Here is a 22,904-nt window from a genome sequence, read left to right as displayed (position 1 = left end):
AAATTATTTTATTCTCCTTTCGCTACTAAAAATGTTTTTTATGTTGTATAAATATTGTGATACCATCACTGTCCTCAAGGGGCCGGAGTAGGGCAACTATGGGACCTTTCCAGCTCTCAGAGAGTTAATCACCTAGAGAACCAGCAACAGGTGCTGTCTAATTAACCAGGCTGGGCTCCTTGAGTGAACAAGAAAGTGTTTAAGACAGAAAAAGGAAGCTGCCATGCTGAGAGTGACATAGAGAGTGAGAGATTGCTGTCCCCGGGAAGGAAGGACGAGAGACTGTGCTGAACCAGGGATGTCCTGTCCTTGGCAATTGGACATACAGAGGAGAGTTTCTCTAAGCTCAGATGGGGCCAAGTTCCCCTAGGAAGGAAGGACGCGAGGCCGTGCTGAAGCAGGGACGTCAGCTCCAATGGACTAACAGATTAGAGAGACACTATATTGTTGTGCTTAAGGCCGCGTGTATAGTGCCGTCGATGGCGACGGGTGACGTCACCACAGGCGAACGTTATATTTCGCCGGGCGGCGACGGCGCGGGTTTCCGGCCATTTGATTGGTTCAAGGGCCGTCACATGAGGCGACAGCCCTTGAAAAATCTAATTTTACCGGCTACCAGTTTTCGCGACGGCGATGTCACTCCGTCGCATTGTCGCATTGTCGCCGTTGCGCTTACTATAAGCGCACGCAACGGCGGCAATGCATTTGTTTTCGGGCGACGTCGCGTCGCCGGCACTATAAGCGCAGCCTTAGACTGTTCATGTGGGGTGTATATGCCAGGGCATGTTTTAAGCTGGGAACCAGGATAGTTGGCCAGCTGTCTTTAGAAAGGGCTGAAGCAAAGTTGAGTTATTTTCCCTAACGGGAATAGGTATTTTATTTTATGATTTGTTTGACTTAAAGGGACGGTGGGCCTGTTGGTGTATGATTTAATCCCTGTAAATAAACCCCATATAGAGAAATACAGTGTTTCCTGCCTTAAATTGGGACTAAAAGAGACTGCAACGTGGTGTGGGTATCACAATTGTGACAGAAACCAGGGGATGGTAATAAATTCCGTATATAGGGCTCCCAGGATACTAGACAGTTTCTATCCTGTTTGGCCTGGGAGTGCAGCCTTATAATACATACACTCCATCCCACAGTTTGGCAAGCGCTGGAACTGAGGGATGAGAGATCCAGACCAGAGTTTGTCTGCTGCCTGATTTCTGTCACCTGTCATGCTAATTAGGAATCAGGTATGAAAGACTGATTTCCTGTTTGCTCTGGTCTCCCCACAAGAGCCAGGAGGCTGGAAGGCTGCTGAACTACAGAGGGGAGAAGCCTCTTCCCCAAACAGGTTCAATCTTTCTGTTCATTTGTGTAAGACTGCAAAAGTACCGTGTTTTGATGTTGGAAGTGGAAAAGCCACTTCCAACCCTGAGTCAGGGATATCTAAGTTAAGTTATCGCTCAGGTGAGCAGCTTTTGTTTTGATCTGTTTTCTGTTGTATGCACTGTGGCAGTCTCAGTGCCTGGGACTGAATAAACCAGGCATAGCCTGTTTAAAGGAACAGTACGTGACGCCTCATCATTTAACCTACCCTAAAAGACCGTGTTCTAAACAGTCCCGGACAAACGACGGAGCCCCGGAGTAAGCCGTTTGTCACACAATATACAAACAATGTAATATATGTATTGCAACAATGTTGATGCAATACTGTATGTCCGCCAGGTGTAACAGTAACCAATTGAAGAAGGCAGTTTACACCTGAAGAGTTCTCAGTTTTAGGGGCTTATTCCACACGTGCTGAAGAAGTAAGCGTGTCGTGTCCATTTACGTCAATGGGGAGTTTCAGCCGGAAACGTCCCAATCTGCTGCTTTCGCGGATATAGAAGAGGCCCCTAATTCTCGAGGTGGCAGGCAGATAGAGATGATACAATGATTCTAGCTGTATTGGAGGAGCAGGGAGAGGCGAGTTAGAGACACAAAGGTGAAGACGTTTAATAACCATGTCAACAAACATTCAGTCCAAAAAGTGTGGAAAAGGAATGGTACATTGGCACAACATAGCCATTTATTTAGACTCGCTCATCTCTGAGATTTCTGTCTCCTTTTAGTTTTGCCACCTTTGCATGGATGTACCTGCTGGCGGGAGCGTTCAAAAACTTGGGCATGGCCTTCATAAGCTACGTCTGCATCAACTTGTTCATCGGCATTAATACCATCATTTCCACCAGTGTGGTGTACATCCTTGTGCAGCAGAAGGTCCAGGATGAAAAGGTTGATCAGGTATGTTTGAAGCGGAAACATTAGAGGGGGACCTTAAAATGGCCCCATGTTTACTCCGGTACATTACTGGCATGTATTATATGAAGATTATTTACTCTTTATATGCAACTCTTAGCTTTTCAATACACTGCTATTATTTTGCTCCAAGTCGCATACAATTCCTCAGGGGAGCGTGTGTCAAGGGTTGAATAGCTTCAGCTCTACTACAAACTTCTTCTTCTTACCTTCGAGGCTCTCTACTCGTCTGCCCCTCCCTATATGCCAGCGTTGATCTCTCCTTATGTTCCGAGCTCATAATTGTCTCCTTTAAACCCATTTCACCTTTTCTGCAGTCTCTGGCCTTACACCTTTTTCCCCTTGCAGCCCTTTACCCGTGGAACACATTCGGTATAGTCTACGCCAGCGCCTTCTCTCCCCACCTTTCAGTCAAACCTAAAAATACACCTTTTAAGTGAAGCATTTCAATAGCCTGGACCAGGGGAGCGCAAACTTTTTAAGTCCCCCCCCCCCCCCCGCCTCTGAACTGCTCGCCGGTATCTCATCTCTGTTGCGTCATGTAACGTTGCGTTGCCATTTGATGCCGTGTTGTCATGGCGACGCCTAGTCATGAGAAGCCAGAAAGAAGGTACAAGGAAGTTACAGAGGCCTCGCGCTCTCCCCTGGCAATCAATTTAAATGTTGTGGGGAAGAGCGTGGGGCCTCTCTAAGCATGGCACCCCCCTTAGAATATGTTGCACCCCCCCAGTTTGCGCACCTCTTGTGGCTGCTGTCCCACACCCATAGTCGCTCCTACCAACAATTGCGGCCAAGCACTGCCATCTACTGCACTTATTCCCTCACCTGCTGTCTCAATAACACTCACAACATACCACTTAGATTGTAAGCTCTTGTGGCAGGAATTTATTTTCATATGGTCTGATTTTGTTTGTTGCACTTATTGTATTATAATTTCCTTTGTTGCATTGTTTCCTTTGTAAAGTGCTGAGTACACTGTGGGCGGTTTATAAATAAAGATATACATACATACAAATGGGCAGTATCTTGTTAAGATTCCTGCATGACTGTGTATCAACTTAACTGTAATGGGTCGCATTGTGATATAAGGAATGGTTATAGGGGGAGTTAGGAGTAAGTTGGCTCAGTGCAATATTATAAAAGGATGCTTGTAACTGAGACACTATTGCCTTAACTCTTAATAAATCCACCAGATCTGGGGTGTTGATCTCTGTGGGGCATATTCTAGTAGCTGCAAGTTTGTTCTTGTAAAACTGAACAGTATTTTGTATTGCAAATCGAAGAGGGAGGGGGGGGAAGAGGAGGGGGGAAGGAAGAGGAGGGGGGAGAAGAGAGGGAAGGGGAGAAGGGGGAGAGGGGGAGGGAGAGAGAGGGGGAGAGGGAGAGAGAGGGGAGAGGGAGGGCGGAATAAGAGAGAGGGGGGAATAAGAGAGAGGGGGAGCCAGAGAGGGGGGAATAAGAGAGGGAGGGAGGGGGAATAAGAGAGAGGGGGTGGAAGAGAGAGGGGAGGAGGAAGAGAGAGGGGAGGAGGAAGAGAGAGGGGGGAGGGAGAGAGGAGGGGGAGGGAGAGAGGAGGGGGGAGGGAGAGAGGAGGGGGGAGGGAGAGAGGAGGGGGGAGGGAGAGAGGAGGGGGGAGGGAGAGAGGAGGGGGGAGGGAGAGAGGAGGGGGGAGGGAGAGAGGGGGGGAGAGGAGGAGAGATCTCAAGGGGTTTATGGGTGGGTGTGCATGTGTGCCTCCACTCAAACCTCCCCCTTACACAGGGAGAGGTACCTGTGTTCAAAAAAGGAGCACACATTAAAGTTACCTGGGATATATTTTAATGAGATATGCAAAGTATATTTAAATGACTCACCACCTTCCTCATAAAATATTTCCATTAGACCCATACTGACGAGTGTAAGGCCCCTTGTGATCATGATGGTGCTGTTAGGCCCAACTGGATCAAAACCCACAACCTCTGCTACTCTACTACACCAGATGCTGGAAGCTCTACTGCAGGGGTAGCTAACTCCAGTCCTCAAGGGCCACCAACAGGTCAGGTTTTCAGGATATCCCTGCTTCAGCACAGGTGGCTCAATCATAATGACTGAACAACTGATTGAGCCACCTGTGCTGAAGCCGGGATATACAGTGTTGAATGTATGGTGCTCAAGCACAGGGACCTATGAGGTTAATAATAAGGAGAGAAGAAGTACTGGGAAATAATAAAGGACTAAACCTTGTGGTTATTGGGGCTCCAGATACCCTGAAGGTAGGGGTAGATGCACGGTGACACCCCCCCTTACCTCATTGGGCTGGCCCCCGTGAGTATACTCACAACTCTATGTCACCAGTCTTTCTCTCCAACGGCGTGCTGCTGTTCCAGTCAGGAAGTATCCAGTGCAGATTTGTGTGTGTGCAGCGCGCAGCCAAAATAGGGTGATAGCAGGTCTGGCAAAAAATCTTTTTTTGCCAGACCTGCTATCACCCTATTTTGGCTGTGCGCTGCACACACACAAATCTGCACTGAAGCCGGGATACCCTGAAAACCTGACCTGGTGGTGGCCATTGAGGACTGGAAATGGCCACTCCTGCTCTACTGTCACAGTATACTTTTGGGCTCTACTGCTCACACCTGTAGCCCCCTCCGCTTCTTGTAAAAGCAGACCACTTCCACTCCTGGTTGTTATAATAATAACTTTATTTCATATAGCGCTTTTCTCCCAATGGAACTCAAAGTGCTTTACAATTACAGTATAGTGCGCGGTACGCAGCACATATCTTACAAACACAGTCCCTGCCCTGTAGAGCTTACAATCCATGTTTTTTGTGCCTGAGGCACAGGGAGATAAAGTGACTTGCCCAAGGTCACAAGGAGCCGACACAAGGACTTCCCAAGGTCACAAGGAGCTAACACCGGGAATTGAACCAGTTTCTTCTCTCCCTGTGCCTTGGGTACAGAAAGCCGCACACCTGAGAGATATGTGGCAGTGCAGCTTTCCCGCGTCTGGTTTAGTTTAATACTTGGGCTGCTGCCCAGAATAGCAGAGGTTGTGGGTTCTGGTCCTGTTTGTCCTGACAGTGTCCCCTTCATCACAAGGGGCCTTAGACTTGCCAGTATTGGTCTTATGTTATGTGGAGGGGGATTTGAGGGGATATATATACACAACTTGAGACACTACTCAATTGGGTCTGTCTCCATATTTCAGGCTCTGTACGGAACTCGCAATACAAATCTCGCCACTTGAGGGAGGCGAGATTAAATAAATGTGAGTTATTTGAAGCGGTTTGGCCTTTTGCACTTAACGGAGCTACTAGAATTCAGTTTAAAAAAATACGAGTTTTAGCCTTGTTGGTCATTCCCGCCTGGGTCGCACAGCCGGAATGAAACCAACTCTAACTGTCCATGAAATGTCTGTGAATTGACTGTATAACCTTTGTTCATTTAATGGGAGCCATGTATTGTTATAACTCTGTGCCCAGGAGATACTTGTAAACGAGAGGTAACTCGCACTGTATTGCTTCCTGGTAAATCATTTTATAAATACATTAAATAAATAAATCGCCTCTTTCCGCACAGATTTGCACAACTCGCAGCTATTAGAACAGGGGCGGCCAACTCCAGTCCTCAAGGGCCACCGACACGTCAGGATTTAAGAATATCCCTGCTTCAGCACAGGTGGCTCAGTCTTTGACTAAACAAAATAATGGTAATACAGGAGTGCGTTTAGAAATTAAACGGGCAGTCTTTGACTGAGCCACTGATTGAGCCACCTGTGCTGAAGCAGGAATATCCATAAAACCTGACCTGATGGTGGCCCTTGAGGATTGGAGTTGGCCATTCCTGTACTAGAATATCCCCCTGTGCCTAAGCGTTTGATATGACGTACGAAACTCGGGTAACAACTTTTGTGTACTATGTTAAAGAATACACTGCATCATTGTCTTACATAGACGCCGAGACGTCTGCACTGCCCTCTTGTACATCTGCATTCTGTAATCCGCATCCCAGGTACACACCACACGTAGCAGAGACTTTTACGCTGTGCCTTTGGTTTTCTTTCACAGAGCCTGACCAGCACCTACAACACCCTCGCCAATATTTTCAAGGTCTTCCCGCAGTTCTGCTTTGGGTATAGCCTGATTCAGCTGTCCCAGCAGCAGGCGATAGTGGATTCTTACAAAGTATACGGATTTGAATACAAGGCCAACGTTTTCAGCCTGGATGTTGTAGGTTGGATGCTTGCTGCCCTGGCCATCCAAGGAATATTCTGCTGTATGCTGCGTCTGCTGATCAACGATGGAATCATTTACAGTTTAAAGTAAGTGACGCAGCCAGTGGCGGAGTTCCCATTAGGCTGAGTAGCCTAAAGCCTAGAGCAGCAATTTTTGGGAGGACAAAATGTGTGTGTGTTAGAGAGCCTTAGGCCCAGGCCATGCTAGGCGGGCGCGCGTGACGTCACGCGCGCCTGCCGCAGAGTCAATTTGTGGGCTAGGGGGAGATGCGACGGGGAGGCGTGGCGGAGGCGTGCCCGTGACATCACGTGAGCGGTTCGCTCTCACTGGCTGAACCGTGCACGTGACCCGGCCACCGCACGGCAATCCTGAAAAGCTGACCGGTCGGGGGAGGGGGCTTGAGGACTGGAAGTTGAGCGCTTCTGACTTACAGAATAGCAAAGCACGTCACTCCGCTTCCAAACTACTCTTTGGTAGCGGTTTGTCACACTTTGGAGCTACTAAACTTTGAGTGCCCTTGCGGTACGCCCTTATCGCACGTGCAAACCGCGTCCAACGGCTATTTTTAGAAGCAGTTTCAGTCTCGCTCTAACTATCCGATCGGTTTGTCAAAGAAGCCCACACGCGCTATTCTCACAGCTCCGTTATGCAAACGGCTTCTACAAACTTGCCATTTTTTTAACACGACCTGGAGATTGCCATTGTGAGTTCCATCCAGAACCTGAGATATGGGTTTGGCGGAGAGAGGAAAAAACAGTTAGCCCCACCTCAGGTCATTCCCCTTCTAAAGCGCGTCCAGTCCGGGCAGTTTGGCTGTTACACCAGGTTAGGTTTGTCACTTTCTATAGACGCAGTTTAGGAAATGTGAAATTGCGAATAGGGTTTTTTCCCCTCACATTTCATTCCGCTCCTTGTGAACATGCCAAACTATGCGGCTTGGCAGTGACACCTTCAGAACTGCGGGAATAAGCCCCTATGCCTTTGAAGGAGTCGTTCTCCTTTGGTGCTTGTCTTTTCTTTTAGTGTATAGGATGATGGGGGCCTTTGAATCTTAACCATGTTCATTTCTGCACCGGGGACCCCTTGGAGATACTTACCGGAGAACGTGCTACCGATACTTCATGTTGGTTTAGATCCCCTGCATAACCCGTGCCAATAGGAAGCCTTTCTATTGGACTCTGACACGCTAGAGATTTAAACCTCCGTTTTCTTTCCCCTGGGACGGGACCTGTATCGGCAACACCTTGTCCGGTAAATATCTCAGAAACCGGGGTGTCCCTGGAGCAGAAATGAATGGGGTTCAGCTCCGAGGCAAAAAATAAAAAGAACGAACGAGTAGGGGCAACTCTCTTTAATACTCTTATCCTTTTATGTATTAGGAACTTCATCAAGCGACCGTGCATGAGGTTTTTCCGGGTTGTGCTGAGGACCCCTGACGAGGACGAGGATGTTAAGGAGGAAAGAGAGCGAGTGGAGTCAGGCAGAACGGACACAGATCTGTTACAACTCCAAGGTCTCACCAAAATCTTCCACCAGGTCAACAGGAAAGTGGTGGCCGTCAACAATATGAGTCTGGGCATCCCACCCGGAGAGGTAAAGATGCAGAGATGTTATCTGCCCCGCTGCAATATGTGTAATACCTTCCGGAGGGGTGGGGGGGGGGTGAGAGGAGGGCAGAACCAGCAACTTCCATCGATCTTGTATAAACAGGACATTTCTGTTTGTTTCAATATAGTCCATGTTTCTTTTCAAGTTAAACCCCTTTTGCTTTGCTGGCCCTAAAGCACTCAAGCCAGGGGTAGCCAACTCCAGTCCTCAAGGGCCACCAGCAACTCAGGGTTTCAGGATATCCCTGCTTCAGCACAGTTGGCTCAATCAGTGACTCAGTCAAAGCTACTGATCGAGCCACCTGGGCTGAAGCTGGGATATCCTGAAGCCCTGACCTGTTGGTGGCCCTTGAGGACTGGAGATGGCCACCCCTGGCTTAAGGGTTTCAAGAAGGATTTGGGTTGCAGAATAGGGCTAACCCAGTGCTCAAGATTTATGAAAGCAAAAGCTCCAATGGCGTTCAATGGGATTCCTTTTTCATTGATAAATCCTGGTGCTGGTTTTTGCATTGGTTTTGCCCCAGTTTTGCAGCGAGTAAACTTTAAGTAGGTGTGGTGGAGGTGTCAGGATTTCAACGTTTCAGTAGCTCCAGGCTTATCAACAGTGGAAAGCAGCCCTGCACCAAATGTTGTTTTATTGTGATGAGATGTCACATAGTTACATAGTTACATAGTTATATACAGTAGTAGCTGGTGTTGAAAAAAGACATCTGTCCATCAAGTTCACCCCATGCTAAATTTAGATGACAGATACTTTATCCTATATCCGTACTTGCAGAATATTGATCCAGAGGAAGGCAAAGAAAACAATCCGTTCATATCATCCAATGATATCTCATAAGGGGAAAAATAAATTCCTTCCTGACTCCAAATATTGGCAATCGGATTACTCCCTGGATCATCATCCTTCCCATGTTGACTTATTTGATATATCCCTGTATACCTTTCCTTTCTAACAAGATGCCCAACCGTTTTTTAACAAATCTATTGTATCTGCCATCACTGTCTCCATGGGTAATGAATTCCACATTTTAACTGCCCTTACTGTAAAGAACCCTTTCCTTTGTTGCTGGTGAAATCTCCTTTCCTCCAACCTTAAGGGATGCCCCCGAGTCCTTTGTACTGCCCGTGGGATGAATAGTTCTTTTGCCATCTCCTTGTATTGTCCCCGAATATATTTGTATATAGTCATCATATCCCCTCTTAGACGCCTCTTTTCTAATGTAAATAAATCTAATTTAGCTAGCCTCTCCTCATAAATCAGATTATCCTTCCTCTTTATTCATTTGGTGGCTCTTCTCTGCACTTTTTCTAGTTCCATAGGGTCTTTTCTAAGGATTGGTGCCCAAAACTACACTCCATATGCAAGTTGGGCTCTTATTAAGGATTTATATAGAGGCATAATTATGCTTTATTCCCTTCCACCCATTCCCCATTTAATGCACGATAGGATCTTGATATAGTAATGTAGTAAGACCTCTCTGTCTGTCTTCTATTAAAGTGCTTTGGTCTACTTGGAGTAAATGGTGCTGGCAAAACAACAACATTCAAGATGCTGACAGGGGATATCTCACCATCCAGTGGAAACATACAAGTCAGGAACCATACTGGGTATGTTGTACATGTGAACTGTGTTTTTCTGAGAAATGTGTACCAAAGAATTTCTATCTGCTCTGCCCCTCATTCTCCATCCTATCTCGACTGCTTGCTTCACTTTTAATGCAAGATTGTCCTCTCCTGCAATAAACCTGATAGAAATACATTATGTGTAGGCTGCAACACCAAAGCTGTCAGGGAACAAGGATTCAAATGAGTGAGTTTGAGGGCGCAGGAAGCCTGTACGGGTAGTAGAAGTTTCCATAATGAGTTGGACTAAGCAAGATTGTCTTGTTCCATCCAAAAAGGACCACAATGTCGGTGACACAGTAGATTAGGATGAAAAGATAAAAGGACATGTTCATGGAATTCCATCTTTTAGTGGCGCATTAAGGCCCATATTTACTGAGCAGAGCTATGCCATATGACACTCAAGTGGGTGGTGTGGCAGGATGACCGTGGTTAGTGAGGAGGCAACACAATTCTTCCGGTGAAATAATATGGTGGTGGTTTTAATTGTCCAAAAATATAACAAAACAATGGGTGCTCTGTCCCTTTAAGTAAAACAAAACATCAAACCAAAAGCCTATCCCCGTTAAACTGAACTTTTGTTTAGTTGGTTCCCCTATCTACCTGGCTGGCTAGCTAACCGAGACCAGACCAACAATGTTCAGTAACACCTGTTGGCTCCTTAGGCTGCGTCCATACAGAAGCCGACCACGCGGACGCGTCCGCACGCTGAGCGATCAGACTGCCTAAAGGCAGTGATCGCGTCTATACAGCGTGCGTGCGGAAGCGGAAGGGGCGCGCGATGCGTGTGAAAAAAGTCAAAACTGATTTCTCGCGCGATAGGGCGGTCACGGGAGCGGTTCGCCCAATGATGGTGAACCAGCTCTGTGACGTCCATAGACACGCCCCCGGACAGAGCGTGTACTAAGGCCAGGGAAAGCACCCGCTTTCCCTCAGCCTCCACGCGCCTCCGCACGGCTGCAGTGTCTATGGACGCAGCTTTACCTGGGAGCTTTATTCCCCTTGGGACAGCATAAATATAAGCAGCAGCGTGCGTCTGTCTGTCTGTCTGTCCTCTGTCTGTCTGTCTGTCCTCTGTCCTCTGTCCTCTGTCCTCTGTCCTCTGTCCTCTGTCCTCTGTCCTCTGTCCTCTGTCCTCTGTCCTCTCTCAGTGTCTGAGAGAGACTGCTGCCCCAGAGGTATTTCCGCTTCCTCTTTTAAAGGCAGGTGAGCTTATTTAATTAGGATCACCTGTGGACTGCTTAATCAGCTGGGTTAACTCCTCGTATACTGGAAAGCAGCATACTGGCACCTCCTACTAATGTATACAGAGTCTATGGCTGAGTCCATGGTGACTACAGCCGTGCGGAGGCGCGCTGAGGGAAAGCGGGTGCGTGTCGGGGGGCGGGCCAGTGACGTCACGGAGCTGGTTCGTCCTCATTGGGCGAACCGCTCACGTGACCGGCCCTGCGCTCCCGTGAGTGCTAAAATTGAAATGTCGGCTACGCTTCCGCACGCCTGCGGAAGCGTGAGCCCCTGCTAAAGCCGCTCTCATTGCGGCTGCAGGGGCTCACTGCCGAGCGTAAGCGCGCCTCAGCATGGGTCAGCGCCTAAGCGCTGACCATGCCCGAGGCCTATGACTGTCACAGTGGGCAGGATTATGTCCAATAATACGACAGTCTTTGCTGTGCCAGTGGTAATCGTGTTATCCTGTCCCATGTTAGCAATGGTTTCCAAGTATGCAGAAGGCAATCATGTGAAACTGGACTCTTGCTTTTCTTTTTGGGTCACACAGAGCTCTGGTGAATGTTTTGGGCTTTAACACAGACTGGTCGTCCTTCGGGTACTGCCCGCAGGAAGATGCGTTGGACGACCTGCTGACAGGAGAAGAGCACTTGTATTATTACGCACGGATACACGGGATCCCAGAAAAACAGATCAAAGCGGTGAGTCGGCCAGCCAGAAAGCAGACCTCACTATAAAAAGCGGCACACGGCATGCTAAGCCCCCAGCGCGGTTCTGTATATGAGAGTACACACATTTAATGTAGATTGTTTGCCTTTTACACCAGAAAACCACACACCCTTTTTAGTCGGTTTGGGGGATCACTGATTTCCCACGATTATTTGCAGTTGAGACGGCAGGATCACATTGCACTCTGGTTACGGTGTGACCAGTAGGTATCAACACCGGGAAATGGTTCTGGGATTCAGAAAGTAAGAGTTTCCCAGCACAAGACATAAAAGTAAAAAGAACACTTCTTTTATTCACTACAAAGCTATGGGGCGGGCGGAGGTTTGGCAAGTTCCTATGTCATCGAAACATTCATTGCTGATAGGAGCGAGTACCTTTGGGATGCTCATTGTCATAGACCAGGAGCGGCCAACTCCAGTCCTCAAGGGCCACCAGCAAGTCAGGTTTTCAGGATATCCCTGCTTCAGCACAGGTGGCTCAAACAGAGGCTCAGTCGAAGCCTGAACCTCTGATTGAATCAATCCCTGCAGGGATATCCTTAAAACATGACATGATGGGGGCCCCTAAGGGCTGGAGTTGGCCGCCCCTGTCATAGGCTAATGCTCTGTTGAAAAAAAAAAGTACAAATTGATCACAGTCCTGCTGCTTTTTCTTACTTTGTGTCTTGATTCATAGGTTTCCCTCAGTCTGCTTCAGAAACTGCAGCTCGTACAATACAAAGACAGAATCACTGCCAATTACAGCTGCGGCACCAAGAGGAAGCTGTCAACAGCTCTCGCCCTCATTGGAAGACCTTCTATTCTTCTCCTGGTAAAGGAAACACCTTCACGTTCTACTGAAATGCAGCAGGAAAATCCCCCGTCTGCAGTCTTTGCTGCTATATGGCTGCGCTTATAGTGCCGGCGACGGCGACGTCAGGCTACGCTTATAGTGCCGGCGACAGTGACGTCAGGATGCGCTTATTGTGCCGGCGACGGTGACGTCAGGATGCGCTTATAGCGCCGGCGACGGTGACGTCAGGATGCGGTCGCTGGAAAAATCAAATTCAGATGACTTCCAGCGATCGCGACCAAGCCGTCGCGCTTCCGATAAGCGCACACGCCGGCGGGAATGCGTTTGTTTTGACGTGACGTCTCTGTCGCCGGCACTATAAGTGCAGCCTAAGGGACAGACAGGCACTCTCTTATACTCTCAATGCACAGCAAATAAAAATACCCCTTGTGAGCACATTCACACGTCCCAGACAGGTCTGCAACCCGGCCGTTCCCCATTATCTCTTAGCATACAGTCGCCCCATGGCACTTAGCTGTTGCAGCCGCCTGCTTGCCGCGCCCCGCTCCTCCTTCTAAACCGCAGCATCAAAAGACGCCGCGGACGTCAGAAACGTGACGTCGTATGGTGTCGCCACTGTAATGCAATGTCATGACGTCATTTGACGCTGCAATGTCGTGCTGCCATGGCAACGAGACGCCGCGCGACATCATGTTGGTGCCCTCCGCTGCGTCATTTGACGCTGCGGTTGAGAAGGAGGACGGCAGGTAAGGAGGCGGCCGCAGCAGTTAAGTGACTATCTATCAGGCCCGAGAGCACGGCAACACATTTTTGCCGCCCAAGGCCCCGGGCCTAATGGAAAATCCGCCACTGGCTGCAAGGGATTCTGGGAAATTGCATTCAAATGTGCACACACTGTCACCTTTTGCTTCGTAGCTATTTTAACATAGACCCTTAAAAGCTTATGCCTGCCGCGTTACACAGCTGTTCAGCACAGCCTGAGTTATAGAATACTTTCAATTAAATGTATTTTATATTACGCCTGGTTGTAAACATTGAGAAGTATGACTGTTTCTGGCATAGACTCCAACTGAATAAGAATCTGGGACAGAGTTAGAAGCTACAACCTGGTGTATACACATCCATCATCTGCTCCTCGTGGCAAGAGCATGATTGGCCCCTATGAGAATAGGGTTCTACCTACTTTGTTGCAAAACCATTTGCGATTAATTAACAACTTCCCAGCTTAGTGAATAGGACACATTTTATTTGTTAAACAGTGAGCTGATTTTAGACTGCTTCCTACAACATTTATACTCCGACAATAAAGAAGCAAAGACAGTTTAAAGCAAGGGTCTCAAACTCAGTCCTCAAGGGCCACCAACAGGGCAGGTTTTATGGATATCCCTGCTTCAGCACAGGTGACTCAATCAGTGTCTCAGTCTTCGACTGAGCCACTGATTCTGCCACCTGTGCTGAAGCCGGGGTATCCATGAAAGCTGGCCTGTTCGTGGGCCTTGAGAACTAAGGCCTCGTCCAGGGTGGAAACAGGCGCGCTGGCGCTCCAGCGCTGCGCCCTGCTCGGCCGGGCGATTCCTGGCAGGCTGGGTGCGCACGCGTCTGGGGGCGTGGCCACGACATCACGGAGCTGGTTCGCCCTCATTGGGTGAACCGCTCACGTGACGCGCTTGCGAGCAGCAAAATCAATTTTGCTTGCTCAGCAAGCAGCTGAGCGCCGTGCAGGCGCGCCCGCCCACACAGGCCACGTGCATTGTCGCAACGTGTCCAGCGTGAGCGCCCGCGCCCGCTCAGCACCATCCTGGACGAGGCCTAAGTTTGAGACCTCTGGTTTAAAGCAGCAGTCGGCACGGATCACCATATTGGTGAGGCATTTCATTTATTGTTTTTACTTCCTTGAAGAGATTTTTCCAACGCTGTTTTTATTTTTTTTTAATCTGATGCTCCATTCAGGAAATAGAACGGTTTGAATAAGTGTCCGGGAGGTTAAAATGGCGCTCTTCCTCCCCTCCCCCCTCCCCCCCAGAGCAGGCTAACGGTTGCCACGGTAACATGAGAAGCTAGAGATGAGACAATCATGGTTTTTAAAAAGACCTGGATACGCTCTGGATCAGATACTAATATTACACGAGTTAAACTCCAGCAGGCTTCTGGACAGGTGGCTGTGTTGCATTAATCTGCTTTTTATCTTCTTCTAAAAAGTAGCAAATTGTACGTAGCGGAAGATGGTGAGAGAACAATGTAGCCGTTTTCATTTAACATTTAATTATTATTTTTTTGGGATAGGATGAGCCAAGCTCGGGAATGGACCCGAAAACAAAGAGACATCTGTGGAAGATAATTTCGGAGGAGGTCAGGGATAAATGTGCAGTGGTGCTGACTTCTCACAGGTGAGACACCGCGTTTCACTTTTATTCCTCAAAGCGTTTCAAGATCTTATTGTTTCCTTTTATATCAGCAATATAATAGGGAGTAAACCGAATTCATGCAAAGCGCAGAGATATCTGAGCGGCCGATCGAGCGAATAAAGAAGGATCTACTTATCCTGTGTGGTAAATTATCCTTAACCAGCAACACCCCTTGTTCATAAAAGTGGATACAGTAGGGCCCCGCTTCTCTGCGTATCGCTTCTCGGCGATCCGCCAATACGGCGGTACCGAGAAGGGGGCCACCATGTCAGCGCATGCGCGGGACGGCCGAGTTAGCGCATGCGCAGAAAAGGGAGCGGACGAGGTCGTGCATGAGCAGAACGGGGGAGTGGGCGAGTTCGCGCATGCGCAGAGTCTGCGCATGTTCAGAAAGGTAGGAGACGCCGAAAATTGCCGGTTCCGTCGGTTACGGATAGCTCTGTTTAAGCACAGGCGACTCAATCAACCCCTGCTTCAGCACAGGTGGTTCAATCAGTCCTTGCTTCAGCACAGGTGGCTCAATCAGAGGCTGTCTTGAGCCACCCTTGCTGAAGATGGTATAGCCTGAAAACCTGACCTATTGGGGCTAGGACTGGAGTTAAGCCGCCTGCACTATGGGACCTTCAAAAGTAGTCAAAGAGGTGTACGTGCCAATTGTTGCAAATACCTGTTTTACCTACTGTATAGGTTATATATCAGGGGCGGCCAACTCCAGTCCTCAAGGGCCACCAACAGGTCAGGTTTTCAGGATATCCCTGCTTCAGCACAGGCGGCTCAGTCATTGACTGAGCTTCAGGACTGGAGTCGGCCACCCCCTGAACTAAAACAAGTCTGACTGAAGGGACGCTTTGTGTCAAGTCCCAGACTGGCCACTTTTGTCGATAAAATGGTCATTCAGAAAACGCAGAAATCATTGTGCCGATTTTGTCTCACTCAGAAAGTATTATGTGCAATAGTCAAAGACTGGAAGTGTTATTTTTGATAACTGTGTGTATTTATTACGTATTTACAGTAAGTATCTTGTTGCCATTTCGGGTAAAAAATGAGTATACTCCACAGTTCTGAGCTTTTTGGGGCAAAAATTCCCATTGACGTCAGTAGGGAATTTACGTCCAAAAACTGCCTCAGCGTCCACTTCAGAGAGTATTCACTCTGCAAAAGTCTCTCACGTTGAACGCAGACTCGCTACAACTCAGCCGGCCAGGCAAGCGAGTCATCAACAAAGCTTCAAAAGGTGTAACGAGAGAATGGGAACAGCGGTTTCATCGCACAGCATCTCTCAAACTCAAAGCCAGAGAGCCACGTTGCGTTCTCTAGTTGTATTAAAATGAAATCCCCACTGGCTGTCTCAGTGTAAAGCACACCCATAAAATATGAATTCCTTGGGGTGTGTTTGTTTCCTAGTTGTGGAAGCACGGCGTGTCCCGGTGGCGCGCCAGATCGCATGAGATATTTTAAAGCAAGCGATAGGGTCACAGGAGACATACAATTGCTACAACGTAGTACATCAGGGACCTGTGTCGCAGGTGTTAAAGAAGCAATTCAGGCTGTTTTTATTGTTTTCATCTTTTAACACAGGATGGGAGCAGGGGGTCTCTGTAACTAAACCCCATTCATTTTAGCAATGGTGGTCCCCTGACTCCAGAAATACTTACCTCCGGGGTAGGTGCGAGGTGCCGCTCTGGCTGAGCTATCTGGGTTTTAACGTTTAAAGCTCCTGCGCGGCCAAGAGGAAGCCGCACCCGATGACGTCACAGCTTCCGATTGCGCCGCAGGTCACGGGAGCTTTGAAAAGCGGCCATTACATAAACCCTGCCAGCCAAGCGGAGCGGCTACCGGCACCTCCTACGGAGGACTGTATCTCCGGAAGCAGGGGGGTTCCCCGGAGCTGAAATTAATAGGGTTCAGCTCTGGAGACCCCCTGCTTCAAAGCAATGTAAGAAATGAAGGGAAAAACCTGGCATCGATTGCTGCTTTCAAATTATAAGCCATTGTGAGAGCCCTGGGTAAAATGGAGAGCTGAATAATGACATTTCAGAAGGGTGACGGCTTCGTTAATGGAGCCATAATCTTGTTCGTACTTTTCTGGATCTCCTTTTTTTTTCTTCTCTATTTGGTTTTTCACTCATCTGCGTCTCGTTCCTTATCTCCTGATTTTCCCTTTTATCACCTCACAAGGCACTCGAGAATCTGAAATGAAAGATCAGGGGTTGCATACACCATACAGTACCTTCAGAGGATGTGTAAGGATATGTACAACAGGCGATACATCCGAAGGCCTCAGCACAGCGGCTGCTTTGATGTAGTGTTGAGATTCTATCACATAATGACAGCGCCTGTCTCTGTGTTTCCTCTGCGGTTTTGGGCACAAGGGAAAATCGCTTTGGTCTTTTCTACATTATGACACATTGAGGCGTATGTGTCAAGGTACAAAACTCAAACATTGATGCAGAGAGGCACCATCGTCTTGTCTCAATAAATCACGGTACCTTGCTCCGTATGAGGCCTTTTGGAGTTTGGGTAATGTCATTCGAAGGAGTTATAAGGAACGTTAAGGAGACATGATAGGGAGCAGTTCTATTGTTCCATAAAACTGCCCCCTATAATGTCTCCTATTACCCCATATGAGGAGATAGGGAGCAGTTATATGGAACAATAGGAGGAGATAGGGAGGAGTTATCTGGAACAATACAAGTATAGGGTGCAGTTATATCAGCAGGGCCGGTCTTAACTCTTGCGGGGCCCCAGGCGCCTCCTGCCAGCGCCGCCCCTCCGCCGATAGCGTTGCGACATTGCTACGTCACGGCTGTATGTGATGTTGCGTTGTCATGGTAACACGTCGATATAAGGTAAGAGACCCCTAGACACCCCCTTACACACAACGCACGCACGCTCCTTGGGGTGAGCAGCGGTCCTGCGCTGACCCGCGACTACCTGACTCCTCCAGCTCTCCCGTCGGGCGGAAGTTGGATCCCGGCACCGACAGGAGGAGGAGAGGAGGGAGCGTGGATCCCCCCGAAGGCGCGGGGTCCAAGGCAACTGCCAGAGCCCTAAATCCGAACCTGAGATTGAGGAGCAATGGAGGAGTTAGGAAGGAGTTTAAGGGAGTGGTTTATGTAGCAGGAAAAGGAGTTACACACTACTCATTATAATGAGATGTATCACATTCTGCTACATTGTTTATCACTTCAACGTTTATGGGGCATTAAAAATTCCACCCGGTGCTAGTGGCAGCTCTCTCTCTATGTATATATCTATCTATATATATTTATGTACAGTACATACAGTATATATCCAGTGTTACTGTTACAGGGCACAGCCACGCAGACATCACAGAGGACAGCAAAACCTTCCTGTTAAATAAAACGTGCACGATGGGGCTTTGCGAGGATCGCTGCGTTAACGCGTTTCACTTTCTGTTTCTCAGCATGGAAGAGTGCGAGGCTCTCTGCACCAGGCTGGCTATCATGGTGAAGGGGAAGTTTCAGTGCGTCGGATCTCTGCAGCACATCAAGAGCCGGTGAGTCACGAGTATTTATATTCTACCGCAGCACTGGCCAACTCCAGGCCTCGGGGGCCACCAACAGGTCAGGTTTTCATGCTATCCCTGCTTCAGCACAGTTGTAGACTGAGCCACCTGTTCTGAAGCAGGGATAGCATGAAAACCTGTCCTGTTGTTGGGCCTTGAGGACTGGAGTTGGCCACCCCTGCTGTTCTGCATGATATATGAGTGGTACTCATCTACACTTACGCGCGAGACACACACACACACACACACACACCAAGTAGTTCAGCGCACAAATTAACACAGAATTGCCCCTTTTTACACAGCTCCTTCAGAGCTGAACCTCGCGATGTTTAGCTCCGGGGCCCGCCGGGTTCTGGGATTCTTACCGCTCAAGTTACTGGAATCACATCCTTGTTTTTGGGGGGGGATTTAAAGGGCTGCCCAGTAGGACGAGCTGGGTTCCACCATGTAAGAAAAGGGGTGGAAAATAAAGTAGGGGGAGATTGCAGTTTTAAAGCAGCGGTTTGTGCTGATCGACAGGTTTTTCTTGTATTTTTTTTATTTACTTGACATTTCTTTTTGCCCTTTCCAATGCTATATTTATGTTGAAAATCTGAAGCTCCTTTGAAGAGATACACACATTTGAAATATTAAGGATCCGGGAGGTTAAAATGGAGCTCCCCCCAGAGCCCAGTGCAGTCTACAGTGAATGGCTGATACATTAAATAAGGGCAAACAAATGTTTCTGAAGGAACACAGTAATAACGCAGAGTAATATATTGCAGAGGCTTTAAAAGCATGAAAACATGTGAAATCTTATATGTTTTTTTTTTTTTTTTAAATAAATAAGTTCTGTAGTATTGGATAATAGTGACTGTTGTTTTTTGTAATATTCAACTCTTAATGTTTTAATGAGTTTAAAAGCATCCTTTGATTTCTATAGCAGGCTTTAGCCCACCCCCCCCCCCACCCCCCACCCCCAGCAGTGCAAGATCTTTGCAAAACGTTCCTGTTTGTGATTATTTGTTGCCAATGTTCCCAGCAGTGAGCTGCAAACTGTAACAATAGATAATGTTACCTTAGTAATATCAGGATACATTGTAGCTGCTGAGTTACACTGACTGAAGCAGCCATTATGTTAGGCACACAATCAGGATTTTGACAGATTTATAACAGGAGCGCCAAACAATTGCCAGCTTGGGTAAGAATGTAGAATTATACATTGTCACAGGCTTTACATATACAAATAAGAAGAAAAAAAGGAGAGGGGTGTAGTATGGCTGCTTAACAAATAGTAGCCAATGGTAATTTCCTAAGAATTGATTCACAGGAGGGTCTGACAACGGCAGCTTTGGCAATCGATGCCGCGTTCTTAGATATGCAGAACAGAGCCGTATCCATGGAATGTCAATATCCCAACCCCGACGTTACTGTACAAATACACACCAAGCATCACCTGAGAGGGCCTTTGAAACAGACTCGAAATAAACGCAAGAGATCATTGTTACTAGAAAGTTCTAGGCCCCCACCATGACTGGACACGCAGACGGTAGGAACATAATCATCATTTCTGTTCTCAGGTTCGGAAGCGGCTTCACGGTTAAGATGCATTTGAAAAACTCATCCGTCAGTGTCGATGGGCTCACCGATTTCATGCACCTCCACTTTCCCGATACATATCTGAAGGTACGGCTTGTCCATGGCGTCTTTCCTTACACATCTCTCTGTTCTCATGATGACGCTTGATACAGTGTAGTATCTGGTTGAACATACTGTAACTAGGGATTACATTTTATTGGTGTTTTATTTTTTTTTGTTTCTTCGGTTTATTTTAAATATTTTTTTTAATACTTTTCAACATGCGAGAAATTGTTCTTTTTTTTCCCCAGTGTTTTCGTCGTACCAAGAAAAAATTGCAAACAACGGTTTCATATAGTTTTGTCTTTTTATTATTTTATTTATTAAACGCGTCAATGGTCATTGGCGTACATATCAAGAGGGTGTAATCCTACACAGATGCTGTTACTTGCATGCGTTTCTTTTTATATCAAGTAGTGTAGGATCATATTTCTTTTTATCACGCAATGTTTGCAAGCATACATTGAGCAGCAAAATATTATTATTAATATTATTAAAATATTACATCGTTAGAAATACTGCCGCTCTCCTTAGGTATAGTAGATTTGTACATGAATAGGGTGCATGCGGGAATGAATATAACGAGAAAAGAAGGGGGTTGACAGGGCAACCAAAAGAAACCTATGTGCACTCACTATAAACATTTAAAGGGCTAGCCCTGTCAACCCCCTTCTTTTCTCGCAGCAAAATATTAGCATGAACTAAATAGCCCAGACATATCAGGACAGAAGCACAGACATAGCCAACGCATTCCATACTGTCCTGACCCTCTAAGAGCCGGTATCAGCACTTCCTTAAATCTTACAGTAAACGAGCCACCACCAATAAAAATCATTGGCTGGAAAATGACATTTTCGGGCTTGAACGGTTTTAACCGAAAACACCCAATGATTGGCCGATGGCTTTTTTTTAATCTGTTTTTTTTTGCGGTTGAAGCCGAAAACCGGAATCCTTAAACAAAACTGACTTGCCTTACAATTATGCAAAGAAAAGAAGGCGTACCCCCCTTCTGTGATGCTCAATGGGAGAAGACTTTGTCTTTAAATCTTTAACCTCTTCATAGCCATAGACAGTTTGTTAGACACAGGATTCCTTACGTCCAAAAATATAAGATTCCCATACACACACCACTAGCCTGTTATAGGTAAATCTTGTGTGGTGATGAGGGGTGGACTGATCACATAAATGAAGTAACAAGTTTAAAGTTACTCACTGCTGACCTTGTGGGATTCCCTTGTCCTGTCGGCGTGCTCCTGCCTTGAGGTATCTACAAGCAAAGTGGAAGGAAATGGCGGTGCATCTGCTGCTGCTGAAGATCACATCTGACCAAAAAATATTGCAAAGAACCAGGTGCAAAAAGGGTTTATTAAAGGCACATTAAAAACAGCAAAAAAATACCTCTGACGCGTTTCACGTGGAAACCCACGCTTTATCAAAGAGTATAAAGCGTGGGTTTCCACGTGAAACGCGTCAGAGGTATTTTTTTGCTGTTTTTAATGTGCCTTTAATAAACCCTTTGTGCACCTAGTTCTTTGCGATATTTTTTGGTCAGATGTGATCTTCAGCAGCAGCAGATGCACCGCCATTTCCTTCCACTTTGCCTTACAATTATACAACCATTTGTGTTTCCAACGCTGGTCATGTCATTACTAATCCTAAAGTTTATTTCCTTTATTAAAAGTCGGTTGATGCCACCACATTTTTATGGGCAATGGATTAATAAAGGAATAATGGTGTGTTTACCATGAAAATAAATAGTATCAGAACTGAGGAGAGAGCCAAAGTGCAGACAAAGAGACCGGTTGAATAAATGACTGCTCACAGTTAGGCTAAGATCCCAGTGCGCGCGCCACGCGGCCTGGCAGTGCTCGTTCCCGGCAGCAGTGTGACCTGGTGGACTTCTAACAATGCGCGGCGGGGCGCGGCCATGATGTCACGCGGCTGGTTCACCCTCGTTGGCTGAACCGCCGCCGTGACGTGGCCAATTTTCGGCCGCCGCGCCAAAAGACAAAAATCTTGTCTTTTGGCCATGGTGGTCGCGCATCGTGGCTTGTGCGCCCACGCACACACGCTGACAGGGGCCTGCCCCATAGAGGGATGTGCCTTGTGTGTGTCGCGCCCGCAGCCGTGGCCACCGGGGACCTAGCCTAAGGCTGCGCTTATAGTTAGGGCTACGGTGACTGTGACTGCGCTGTGATCGCTGGTAGCCAAAGGATTTAGATTTCTTCAGCAATCGCTGCGTGACGTCAGCCAATGAGGGCGAACCGCTCACGGCCACGCCTCCGCCACGCCCTCCGTTCGCCCTCTCTTGTCTCCTGCACAGAGTGCAGGAAACGCTATAGGGATGGCGTGACGGCTGACGTCACGCGGTCACGTTGACGTAGCCCTAGCTATAAGCGCAGCCTAAGGCCGCGCTTATAGTGCCGTCGATGGTGACGGCGACACGACGTGTGATGTCACCCGTCGCCGTCACCACCGGCGAAAGTTATATTTTGCCGGGCGGCGGCATCGCGGGTTTCCCGCCATTTGATTGGTCACATGAGGCAACAGCCCTTGAAAAATCTAATTTTGCCGGCTACCAGTTTTCGCGACGGCGACGTCGCCCCGTCACATTGTCGCCATCGCGCTTACTATAAACGCATGCGGTGGCGGCAATGCGTTTGTTTTCGGGCAACGTCGCCGTTACTACAAGCGCGGCCTAAGGAGGGCTATGAGTGTAGCTGGCTCCAAGAAGGTATTCACATTGTATTCTTACATTGTGCTGTCCAAGTTAGAAGCACTTTACAATACAATGTAATAAACAAAGGTGGGATTTTCTTACAATAATAATTGCCATGGTACAGTCCTGCACATTCAATGCATACCACACAAGG

The 22,904-nt window shown here is 47.7% G+C and overlaps 1 protein-coding gene across 1 annotated transcript in view; it reads left to right on the top strand.

The window, feature by feature from the left end:
- The window catches only part of ABCA12 (ATP binding cassette subfamily A member 12), a 159,451-nt gene that overhangs the window by 132,269 nt on the left and 4,278 nt on the right, over positions 1-22,904 (top strand). The window contains exons 48-56 of the mRNA XM_075607232.1: positions 2,100-2,271; positions 6,335-6,588; positions 7,882-8,095; positions 9,611-9,720; positions 11,510-11,660; positions 12,364-12,498; positions 14,764-14,867; positions 18,313-18,405; positions 19,974-20,079. Of these exons, the coding sequence (XP_075463347.1) occupies positions 2,100-2,271; positions 6,335-6,588; positions 7,882-8,095; positions 9,611-9,720; positions 11,510-11,660; positions 12,364-12,498; positions 14,764-14,867; positions 18,313-18,405; positions 19,974-20,079 (1,339 nt within the window). The remainder of the gene's footprint in view (positions 1-2,099; positions 2,272-6,334; positions 6,589-7,881; positions 8,096-9,610; positions 9,721-11,509; positions 11,661-12,363; positions 12,499-14,763; positions 14,868-18,312; positions 18,406-19,973; positions 20,080-22,904) is intronic.

This window comes from Ascaphus truei, chromosome 7 (assembly GCF_040206685.1).
Source record: "Ascaphus truei isolate aAscTru1 chromosome 7, aAscTru1.hap1, whole genome shotgun sequence".
NCBI classification, from domain to species: Eukaryota; Metazoa; Chordata; class Amphibia; order Anura; family Ascaphidae; genus Ascaphus; species Ascaphus truei.
This window is presented reverse-complemented; position numbering and strand designations above follow the sequence as displayed.